The sequence below is a fragment of the Centruroides vittatus genome, unplaced genomic scaffold (genome assembly GCF_030686945.1).
Source record: "Centruroides vittatus isolate TY-2023 unplaced genomic scaffold, ASM3068694v2 contig_877, whole genome shotgun sequence".
NCBI classification, from domain to species: domain Eukaryota; kingdom Metazoa; phylum Arthropoda; class Arachnida; order Scorpiones; family Buthidae; genus Centruroides; species Centruroides vittatus.
Window position 1 is genome coordinate 1,249,750 of NW_027122569.1, and position 12,848 is coordinate 1,262,597.

Genomic DNA, 12,848 nt, shown 5'->3' on the forward strand with positions numbered 1-12,848 from the left:
ATCACCCCTTCAAGAACACTTCAAGAAATCGTGTCTCGTGAAGTAAAAAAATAAAATAAAATAATAAAAATAATATAAGAAATTATAATAAAGTCTGACATCATTAAATTTTGTAAATAGGTCACAAAAATCCTAAAAAAATAATAATAATAATAATTAAATTAAATCTAATTAAACCAACACAAAATTGACTTGTTATAGTTTATATTTTATTTCTTTTAAATAAAATTTTAATTAAATTTAATAATAAATAAATTTAAAAATTTTTCTAGTTTATAGATTGAATTTTATCTTACGTAATGTTTGTTATATAAGGTCAAGGTTGATATGCTCGTTTATAATGTTGTGTATATACATTCTTTATATCTATTTTTTATTTGTAAAATAATGAATTTTCTTCCTCGATCGGGAGTAAAGCGATTTTATACACTTACTAGCCAGCTATTGATCCAAAATGTCCCTAAGGAAGATGCTTTAAGGACATCGCTGTAAGGTTGGCCAATGATACATCCAGATTTAACAATACTCTTTATAGCACTTACAATGGGATAAAAAGGTATATACAGTACATATATATTTTGTTAAAATTCTTTATAAAACAATTAATCTTCGCATTTATACAATTATATTTTAAAAATTTTATTTATTTTTATGGCTCTTTTATACGGGATTTTCGATATAATCAACTGATCATTCGTTATATCGAATTCACTTCGATAATACGTTAAAAAAATAAATAAAGCCAATAAAATTAATTTTAAAAAAATTAAAATTATTACTATTTTCATAAATTTATTTACTCATAAAATAGGGTGGCCCAAAATTTTAGTTAACTAATGTAAAGCCTAAATTGCTACCTTATTTTGGAACCAATTAAAGAAAATTTGGTACAATATTACACTCTATATACTGTTTTATATTGATACAAATCAACATACGTTCGAACCTTCAATAACGGCCAACTCTAAACAGCGGTTATTTTTTATTTTCCCGTGTCCGTTGTTCAGAGGTTTGATTATATTTTTATAGGTTTTTTTTAATCATCCTCTAAATAACATCCTTATAATATATATATATATATATATATGCAGTCAAACCTGTAAACAACGACCACTGACGGTAGAATAAAAATATAGACGTCGTTTGGAGTTGGCCATTATCTAGAGGTTATTTTATTACGTTTTAAAAAGAAATGTTCCTGAAACACTAGCCGTGGCCGTTGTTGGCAGGTGGCCGTTATTGGAAGTTCGACTGTATGCATATATATATATACATATATAGCGAGCGATTATTTATTGTGACATCGTCACAATGCCAGGCTGCAATTTTTCGTTACAATGCTCTCAATTTTAGTAGTGTCCTGCGCCTGTACATTATATTTTCCCCGTTAACAATAGAGTCGTGCCGTTTATCTAACATCTCGAAGGAAAAAAATGTTCGATTTAAAATCACGTGACTTCTGGTACAAACAGGAAGTTCTTATATAGTTAAACAGGACCTGCTGCCCCTAAGCTTTTCATACGTGTCACGACTTTCATCTACTTAACTTCGTTCTCCAGATTAAGGACAAACAGACAGACAGTCAGACACAGTGGGAATTTAAAGGTCTACGATTTTTGAAAATTGTGGCCCAACAAAATTTTTTAGAGAATAAATTAGATAAGTATTTTAAGATTTAAAACGTATTTAACATGGTTTTTTACACATGTAACGAGATTATTTTTGCTTATTAAAAAAATTTGTATAATTAAATAATTAATTAATTTAATTTTTATCCGTTATAAATGCCAAAAACTTATCATTATAATTAATCACGTATCATAATTCTTACATCAATATGATAATTAATTACAGTAAAATTCTTTATTAAAATCTGTTTGTAACTTATCATAATTGCCATCAAGCAAGATGTCACTTCGAATTTATTTAATTAACATTATTGTTACTTAATTATAATTAATGATATAACGGCAAAGAATCGATTATGGCATTAATTTTTAAAATTTAATTATTATTATTATTATTATTATTTATTTATTTATTTATTTATTATTTAATTAGGAAAAAAAATTAAAATTAAAAGATAATTATCCTTACTGTCTGGAATTTCGTTTCGTGGGGCATCAGGGTAGATTTTGAAGATATTTTTCGTATTTTTTCTGCATCAACACCAATGCATACTTTTTAAAATTGAGCAGTTTTCTTTGTTTTTTTTTGGAAAATAATTCCAAATGGGCGCTTTATTTTTGTCTCTTCTTTATTCTTTTCAAGTCGAAATTTCTTGTCGATTCCTATGTCAAAAGTAAAAATAAATTCAATTGTTTAATATAATAAATATCATTATTATTTTATTTAATATATAAGTGTGACCCGAAAGTCGATTAATCATTACGAAGCTTAAATTATTGTCGGTTAATGTTACCTATGGTTCCAAAATGGCGGCTCGTCTCTGATCCAGCAAATAGAAGAAAGGAAACAGTGGGGACGCACGTTCTAACCTAACCTAACCTATTCTAATAATTTTGTTGGTAATAATTATGGTGATTTATTAGAATAGGTTAGGTTAGGTTAGAACGTGTGTCCCCACTGTTTCCTTTCTTCTATTTGCTGGAATCAGAGACGAGCCGCCATTTTGGAACCATAGGTAACATTAACCTTATTATCTCGTTTTGTAATAAATCTATGTACTACAAGTATATTTTGGAATATAAAACAGCGGGGTTAACTGGACCACCCTGTACCGTACGTTGATCTTCCAATATCCGGATCTGTAAACTTCGAAGTTCGGAAATCTGATATTTATAACGGATGTTCGACTTATTATCGTGAAATTTTAAATCATTTAAGTAGAATTAATCCTATTTCCGGCGTAACGGGAATTTTATATCAGAAAATGTCTAAAATATTCATCTATAAAACAATTATTAAACGATGTACAATATAAAAATAATAATAATAAAGAGAAACTACAGTTAAACAATGGCGTTAGTTGCCAAAGATATAAACTTACTTATTAAATCTTTCTTTACAGGTCCTTGTCTTGTACCTTTTGTGGAAATTTTCTGAAATATTGCAGAGAGGTTTGGGTGTTAGGTGGCTTGATGTTATTAAATTTTGATGGTTAAAGGTCAAGGGGGTGAGGAGTACGTGGGGGTCGTTTGTCGTGTCTCGTATGGGGACGGACTTAATGAAGATTTTACTAGTTATTAGCATTTAGAATTTTTTAAATAAAATTCGTCCCACCTTCAAAATTAAGCTTTTTGACATTTTATAATAATTAATAATATAAAAAGCATTTTTAAAAAGGTAAAATATCGCAACAACTGGCGCCGCATGCAATTTTAAATGTTTTTGCCGGAAAAGTTATACAACTCGTACTGAATTTTATTATATATTATTCTACATAGATTTCTATAGTTTTATACATAAGATTGTCACAAACTCCTCTATAAGATCTGTGGTAATTACAAACTGATTGATTCTGCAGCCGTTCTTTGAAGATTGCCATAAATCTTTTTATTCATATTAATACAGGGCTTATAACTTTTCACTTTCCTAAATTACCATAAAATTCTTCTATATACATTGCCCTATAACCTTTTCACATAGATTATTAAGCATTTTCTTTCATAGAATATGCATGCAACCTTCTAATAAAGATTACGTGAAAATTTATATATAGATTGATCGTTGTTATAATACCCCCATTTAACTATTTATAGAGAGATATTCAGCAGTCCACATGTAACTAGAGACGCTTCAGAACACGCGGAAGACATTCCCTCAAAAAACAAAAGTTAATACCAAAGTCCACCACCGTGGCAATTTTGGCGCTTCGGATCTACATCCGCGTGACTTTTGATGATAAGAAGTGAGGTTTATAGAGGCTACATTGCATATTTGACATCCTCAAAAGGTAGTATCACGCTGATACAATGTTCGTTGCTTGAAGCGCCGAAAATGCCACAATGGTGAGTTTCGGTAGTAATATTTTAAATTGAAGTAACGTAACTTCCGTTTTCCTTTATTTACTTAAATAAAAATAAAATAAATAGAGGGAAAAAATAGAAACTAACGCTTCGTCTTAACAAATCGACAACTGACAAGTAAATATGAAGGAAATTTATTGAGTTTTTTCGGATGTTTTGACAGTTAAGACGTCATAAAAAACAGTTTTTTTTCCAGTATTAAATCTCTCAATAATTGTAGCCAATTAGAGCAATGTTTACATTTATCGAATTCGACTAAGTAAAATAATAATAATAATAATAAATTTATGTATAATTCAATGTATTATAAAGATTAATTTTTTACGAATTAACATTTTTATATCCAATAAATTATCTCAAAAAATTATTATAAGGCTTTGTCGGATGAATGGTGGACTGTAATGGAGACGAATCGATAACTGCGATGTCACTGCGTTAATTAACTATTTTTCTGCACTAAAATGCCATTTTCGTGTATAAAAATATCGGAATAAGTAGCTTTAAAGTAGGAATAAATATTCTAAAAACGTATATATATATATATATATATTTTTTTTTTTTCATTTAAAATACTAAACTTTAATTAATTTTATAGCATTTTAAACGGGGTAGTGTTTCGCAAACTTTTTCGGGACTACCACCTCTTTATAGTGCATATATTTTTAAATATTTTTTCCTCCTTTTATACCTCTTGCCTTTCACCACCCCTTGATAGTGCCCACTTAGGGAATCATTGGTTTAGGGCCTCATATTTTTAAATGTGAGGCCCTAAGCCAGTAAACTAGTTTACATATTTATTATTAAATTCGACACCGTGTTTAAAAAACATATTCGAATTTCTGTAAATTATCGATTAAATTACTTATTTTATATGTAAAAAATTCGATTTTACGTCATTAATTCTAAGAAAAACGTGAGCTGTGAGTTAATGATTAAAACTTTGTAACCAATCATTGAAGCAGAATAAAATTTTAAAAAAAATAATAATAATAATAACCTTACAAATTAATTATGTAAAATCGATATATTTTTTCACTTTTGAATATAAAAAACATTATTTAAATAAATTTATTTTTCTCGGTTTTATATATATATAAAATTACATTCTTTTCTTTAAGATAAGAAAATGCACCGTCTACAAACTACTTTTATAACTAAATTTAATAACGAAATATACATTTGGAATCCATTTTTATTATATTTTTATTTGATTTTTATCCGAAAACAAGAATTTTATTCAAAGTTTATTATTATTTTATTCATTTTTCATCAAATAAAAACTGTATATGTGTGTGTTGTTTGAGTCTGTGTATGTCTGAATCCATGCATGTTTATGATGTTTTCTTAAATACAAAAACTCAAATTAATTAATTTTTTGATTATAAATTATTGTTCAACCTTAAATAATTTACTCCGCATCTTTATTTTCGCTGCTACAGTATTAAAACTGCAGCAGCATTGCTTAGAACTATAATCAAAACAGAGATACAGAACACTACTTAACAGTTCTTAATTTAAAAAAAAACAATTTAGAACTTTCTAAACAATAAATTAAGATATATATATATATATATAATTAATTTTACCTCACTTCAATTTTCTATAGCATTAAAACCACAGCAGTATTGTTAAAAGCTATAATATAATCAAAACAACGCGATACAACAGTGTATAATTCCGCTTGGTTTTTAATAAAAAGTGGGAAAATAAATTAAAGAAAAATTAATTTAAAACTTTCTAAAAGTCATTTAATAAAAAGAAATAAAAATTAATAACATAAAGTAATTCGGCGATTCAACATGAAAAATTTTATAAGTTTTCTCGAACAGAACGTAAACTGTACGAGTAAAAAACATTATTAAATGAATAAATTATAATTCATGAAGGCATTTACGATAAATTAAAAACAATCTACTTATTATTCAACATGCAAAATACGATTTTTTTGGACTCTAAGTCCTCGTTAACGGTTCTCTTTAATGGCAAACCGTAAAAAATGACACACGGCCACACGCTGGCGACGTCATTCAAATTCGCCATTTTAATTTTAAAAAAATACAAAGATAAATAATAAAAAAATTATAAATTATGATGGAATAAATATATTTATATATATATAATGTTTCTGAGGCAGACTTACATTTACAAACGAGGAAATCGATAACCCAGTTCATGCTACTCACTCACTTTGGCTATACAATATGTAATTAATACAACCAGTAATCGCACCTACTTATAAAAAACTGTTTATTACTCGATAAATATTTTTATTATATTAATAAATAATATATTTACGTCTAGAAAATTACCTTATATTACAGGAAAAAATCGGGAACAAATTTTTTTCCAATATTTTCGTGTACCCCTTAGGAATGAAATGAGTCAGTCTGTCACTGTGGCAACCTGAACTTCTCCTGTCTCTCTTTCTCTCTCTGTGTGCGTGTGTGTATGTATGTGTGTCTGTGGTATAGAAGTGACGTGTAGATTATCCCAACTGAATAATTTAATTGGTATCAATGAACGAATAGTTGGCATTACTTCTACTTCTAAAAAAAAAAGTCTATAGATGTACTGTACAGTACCTTCATAACTAACTAATTAGAGAAGATGTATGCGATATACGTGTGTTAAAGTTGAGTGAGTTAAGGTATAGAAATGTCATTCTGCGAATTTTTTCTAGGTTAAATAATAAATTAGGCGTGTATGAAGCTCTGAAAAATCTGAAATAAGTTATTAAAAAATCTTTAAAAAATACAATTCGAGTAGATATATACAGCATATTCACTTCAAGTTATGTTAGGTGAGTTTACATGTGCAAATGCTCTTTTTAGGGTTTTTTTAAAGTTAAATAATGAATTTGGTGTGTAAAACCCGAAAAAATCCAAAAATCTTTAAAAAACACAATTAAGGATTTTATGCCACAAATTCTTCAGGTTTTATTACACGAAATCAGACATAAAAACATTTTTCTGTGAATTTTTTGAAGTTAAAGAATGAATTTGATGTGTCAAAACCACCCCAAAAAACTGAAAAAACTGAAAAAAATCTTCAAAAAATGCAATTAAAGAACCGTACATGCAACATACACCCTTCAGGTTAATAATCAGTTAAAATATCATTCTATAAATTTTCTGAAGTTAAATAATAAATGTAATACGTAAAAAATTCCAAAAGAAAAAAAATTCATATTGCTTTTTACCGTTGTTTCCCATTTAAACTTTTTAAAAAAATCATATAAATTTATTGCCAATTTACAAAAAAATGAATAAAAATTGAAATATATTAAAAGAATTTTTTAAATAATTTAATTTATTAATTTATTAATTCAAATTTATATTTTTGAACTCGTCACGAACTTCCAAAAAATAAAAAATAAAAAAATAAAGTAAAAAATAAAAATCTTAAAGCTCTTTATGTAACTCCTTAATCTTTGCAATTTTATCGATAAATAAATAACGAATTCTTAAGGAAAGGAAAATATTTTTAAAAAAAAACTCAAAAAGTAAAGTATCTTATTGTATTTTCTTATTGTATTTTTTATAAGAAGTTGCAAACGAAATTAGATATTTGAAAAATTTATTCTTAAAATTTCTAAATCTGTAAACCAAGTTATAAATAAAAAAACAAAACAATATATATATATATATGATATGTGACTTGCGAGTAAATTGAAACTTGTCAAACTAAATTTATTGAGATTTCTTTACTTAGAAATAAAAAAATAAAAAAACTAAAAATACAAAATAAAAATTGCAGAGTGGTCTAAATATCATTTAACGGTGTTTGATGTTTTTCAAGGAAGCTTACTAACGAGTTTACAACGTGATTAAAAGTATAAATAAGCTGTTAACGGCTTCTGGCCCACCCTGTATACTTACAACGATTTAAGGTATATAGATGTAAGGGTGGCCCGAATTAGTTAACAGTGTTTCAAGTACAGTACGTTTGTAAACGTAAATTGAGAACAATGTAGTAAAAAAGTCATTAATTTTTACAACGATCAACTCTTGGGTCACCCTGTGTAATAAATTTTCGATTTTCGTGATTTTCGAACTTTGGGTGAGATGGCCACGAGGGAAAGATGGCGACATTTCAGTCTAAAGTGCAGAGCATTTTTCACCTTGTCGAGAATGTTTATCGCCTTACAGAGCATAAGAAAGAAGAGAACTTTATAAGGGGGAAGTTGGGTGTAAGTAATAGTTAAAGTACGGGAAAGATGCCCTCTTCAAAAAAAGAAAAAAAAAATGTCTTTTTGAGAGTTAAGAACATTGTAGCGTGGAGGAAGTGGGATTTGAGAGATGCAACAAACCTATAATTTCCACAAGAAAATGACAGAATAGAAAGAATTTTTAGAATCTCTCGAGGAAGGAAGGAAGTTAAAGAGGAAGAAAGATTTTCTTCTTGGTGCTCCCTCCTTCTTTCTATTTTACTTCCCTTGTAGCTTCCTAAAAAAATCCTCTTTTCTTAAGATTATAGTTTTGTACAGCTTCTAAAGATTGCTTTATTATTTCAGACTTTGTGTCTTTTCTCCGTGATTATCTTCCATTGCCTAATTTCGGACCTGTACATCTGGCCATCTCTTCCTACTTATTCAAATTATCGATTATAAAAATAGAATGAACTCTGTGTAACAATATTTTCCTAAAAATGATATCTCTTCACAGGGGCATCATTCCCACACTTTCCAAAATCGGATACAAACACAAGAAGTTCTATACAAAACACTGGAATTCTGAATAATTAAATGTTTGGAAAAGATTCCCTGTAAGAAACCCTGTATAATGTAACTTTTTGACCCACAAAAGGTTAAAAATATGTATAATTATAATTAAAAATAAATATTTAATCGTTAAAACAAACAACAAACGACATAAACACGAAAAATTCTTAACAGAGCTAAGGAATTCGGGGGAATAATTCCTGTTTTAATTAAGTTCTTCATTCCGTAATGGTCAAGTAATGTTGTAATTACATTCAATATATATCGCTAATAGAGTCAATGAAATAAGAATTAAATTAAAGAATATTTTACTAATAAGAATAATTCAATTTTAACAATATGTATGCATAGAAAGGTAGCCAATTAAATTACTTAAAAACTATGATTAATTTAGGGCCGAAACAACGTTAATAAATAGTCCGTTCTATGTTAAATTTTTTGTAAAAATTTATGTAAAGTTTCCTTTAATAATATTAAAGGGGGATTACATGTAACATTTAGGTGTAACATCATAGTCTATATCTAAAATTAACACACGACAGCGATGAAATCAATTATGTCGAAGGAAGAAAATTACAACGTCTTTAGAATAAGCTTAAATGTAGAATAATTAAGTTTTGATCCTTTTTTAAAATCATAATTAAATTATCTAAATGTGTTTTTCAATATACGTCTACGTTTTATCTTGTCTTACATAAAAACTAATATTTGCTTTCCTGAATTTCTTTGTTTTACTTTCAAAATTTCGAAATTAAAATCGAGTTTTATTGAATTTTATTTTATTTTTCGTTTAAATTGTAAAATTATTTTAAATTGTTTTATTTCTATTTAAATAAAATGAAATTAATTTTAAAATAAATATCGAAAATATCGCTTAATCATTGTTTTTAATAAAGTTCTTAATGATTCGTTTTTATATCTTTTCAAATTTAATTTATTTTGTTATTTTGAATTCTAAGGTTTTTCTTACTCGAATTATTCATTTATTTTTTGTATTTTGTATTATCTTTCATTTTAAATTCTTTAATTTTTGTTCACCTTTTTATATTTAATTTTTTTTTGTTTTTTTTTTTTATTTAAATTCTTCATTTCAACTTAGTTTCAAAACTAAAAATTAAAGATTTCATTTTCTCGAATTGTTTAAAATTTTTATTCTATTTTTAAATAACGAAAATAAAACATTTTGAACATTATTTATTATTTAGTTTGATAATTTTGTTTAATTGTTCAATTTCGCAATTAACCTTTAAATTTCAACTTAACATTAATCAATTTCGCAATTAACCTTTAAATTTCAGACTTAAATTTGATCAATTTCGCAATTAACCTTTAAATTTCAGACTTAAATTTGATCAATTTCGCAATTAACCTTTAAATTTCAGACTTAAATTTGATCAATTTCGCAATTAACCTTTAAATTTCAGACTTAAATTTGATCAATTTCGCAATTAACCTTTAAATTTCAGACTTAAATTTGATCAATTTCGCAATTAACCTTTAAATTTCAGACTTAAATTTGATCAATTTCGCAATTAACCTTTAAATTTCAGACTTAAATTTGATCAATTTCGCAATTAACCTTTAAATTTCAGACTTAAAATTGATTCAATTTCTCGTTTTAAATTTATGATTTTTTTCTTTACATAAAAAATCAACAATTGATCATTTTTCAAATTTAAATTTTTATATTTTATTTTTTAAAATTAAATGCCTTGTTTTAATTTCTTAAATTTTAATTTAATGTTTTAAAATTCTTTAAATTTTTTTACATTAATTTCCTTTTAATTTCCGACGTTATATTTTTGTTATTTAACAATAAAAACTTTAATAAATTATCAAAATTTATATAAATTGATGAAAATAATTTACGAAAATGTTAAATATAAATAGTTTTTAAATACTTGATTAATTTAACAACGGTAATTATTGAATTTTGAAAGATTTAACTTAAAAAATAAAAAAAAAATAGTATTAAAATTTAAATATTTCGCCACCAAAGTATTGAAATATATGTTATTAAATGTATAAGTTATACATAACCTATAAATCCCTTAAGTATATCCTGAATGAATTATATGAAGAGAGAAAGATTTATGATGTGTACCGAATAAACAATTATTGAATTTAATCAACGTTTATATATAGCTTATACTTTAATACCATGAATATTCATTTATTGACAGAGATAGTAAATATAGTAAATTACTTTAGATAATGTTTTAATTTGTGGCATTTCTTATTAAATTTTAGATTAATTTACGCCAGAAGCTGCAGCAAATCCCCATGAAAAAGTGGCTTTAAATTCCAATAGAAGGTTACCTTATAGAATTAAAAAATGGCGTGTAAATACTGTCGATAGTTTACTGTTAAACACGTGATTTTGAAGTGATTAAATTGAGATTACTCGACACGTCTAGTAGGGTTGTACATTGTCAACTGCAGATGCTGTTCTGTTGAAGAGTGGCTGAAAATGGCTGGCAGAAACAAGTGTGTAATTTCTTGGAATTTTCGAGGAAATTTTTTAAAATATTTTTTAAAATTTCAAATTCGTTTAAAATTCTTAATTCCTAAACATTATAATTTTCATTTAAAGTCTAATAATTAAGCAAAAAAGTACCACTTCAATCGTCATGTAGCAAGTGGCACGAAAAGTAATTAAGAATACGAAACTCGAACTTGTGATGTAATTTATAAAAATTTTGAAAAATTAATTATAAAACTTGATTACGTTTCTCTTAATAATTTTTGATTGATAATGATTTAGAAATTTTTTTTTAAATTGAGTTAATCTGTAGCATTTAACTGTACGCCAAGAAATTGACTCTTTGTAAAAATAACATATTATATTGATTATCTGCGATATATAATATATAAAAATTCAATCGTTAAAAAAGCAATTCATCATTGTTCCAATCGAGAAATTCTTTCTAATGTAACCATTAAATTAATCCAAATGAAATTACTTATTTACATATTTTCCTTGGCAAAAATTAAGTAGGAAATCAAAATTGCCTTTTTATACGAACTCAATTTACGTAAAAAAGGCAAATTTTTTGTATTTTTATTATTATTTTTTTTTAATTTACAATTTGCATTTCGTATTCTTACTTAAATTTCACGATAATTACTGTTAGATTAATTTAATTTGCTTACTTTCCTCCGTAAAAAGTACGCTGGAAAAGTACCGAAATTGTCTTTTACAGGCGATTAATTTTTGTAAAAATGCAAATTTCTGATGGTTTCGTTTGTTTTTTTCGTCTAAAATTATTTTTTCAATATTTATGCATGAGTTTCGCGACTAGTTCGTCAAGTTTAGCTTCTCGCTTCGTATGGAAGCAATCTAACAAACTAAGTGGTAATCCGTTATTCAAACAGTAAGGAAGATAAACAAGGCAATCCTTCATTAATTACATTAACTTTGCTTAATAGAATTACAAATTCAAAGCGTATAAAACACAAAACACATAATTTGATCGACTTAATGGCATTTAAATCAGCAATTTTTCCCTAATAAACATATTAAGCGCTCCGACAGATCGAATCCTCACTTACACTACGTTAGATCAACTTTAATTGCAACTTTGTATACGTAAAAAAATGCCTCCTAAGATATAATTGAATGCATTTTAATGCCTACCTTTAACTCTTGGTAATGCCTGAGGGTTGTTTGATAAGTCGCATCTCCCGTTCCTCTCTTATAATGTCCACATCACAACCGAGCAACCGAACGGGTTCTACTATATGTGGCTTCGTGAATGGCGCCCGACAAAATCACTGCGTATCAGACTGACGCAAAGGCATTGCAGGTGACGTTCACGTTACCATAGCAACGCACTACTGCCTATTGATTTTGTTCTTCGTTCGTTCAATGGGCCTCTAGCACTTGCCAAAACTCGGTATGAAAATTTCTCGTACACACAGACACAAACACACACACGCTCACGCATCAACATCCTTCATCCATTCTCCAAATACGTTGATGCAAAATGATAAGATGATGCTCCTCCGATAAATTTCATTATTAAAAGTAATCACTCGTGAAGACACTCGTCAATTTCGTTATAAATGGTAAATTATAAAGTGTAATTTATATATATATATACATATTTATGAATTTTTGATGGAATTAAATATTAATG

At 26.8% G+C, this 12,848-nt stretch overlaps 1 protein-coding gene across 1 annotated transcript in view; it reads right to left on the minus strand.

Annotated features, from left to right (window-relative positions):
• Positions 1-12,498, minus strand: part of LOC136983165 (GTP-binding protein Di-Ras2) — a 48,204-nt gene extending 35,706 nt beyond the window's left edge. The window contains exons 1-2 of the mRNA XM_067279820.1: positions 12,347-12,498; positions 2,098-2,291 (exon numbers count right to left, since the gene is read on the minus strand). Of these exons, the coding sequence (XP_067135921.1) occupies positions 2,098-2,124 (27 nt within the window). The 5' untranslated portion in view covers positions 2,125-2,291; positions 12,347-12,498. The remainder of the gene's footprint in view (positions 1-2,097; positions 2,292-12,346) is intronic.
• Between the last annotated feature and the right edge of the window lie 350 nt (positions 12,499-12,848).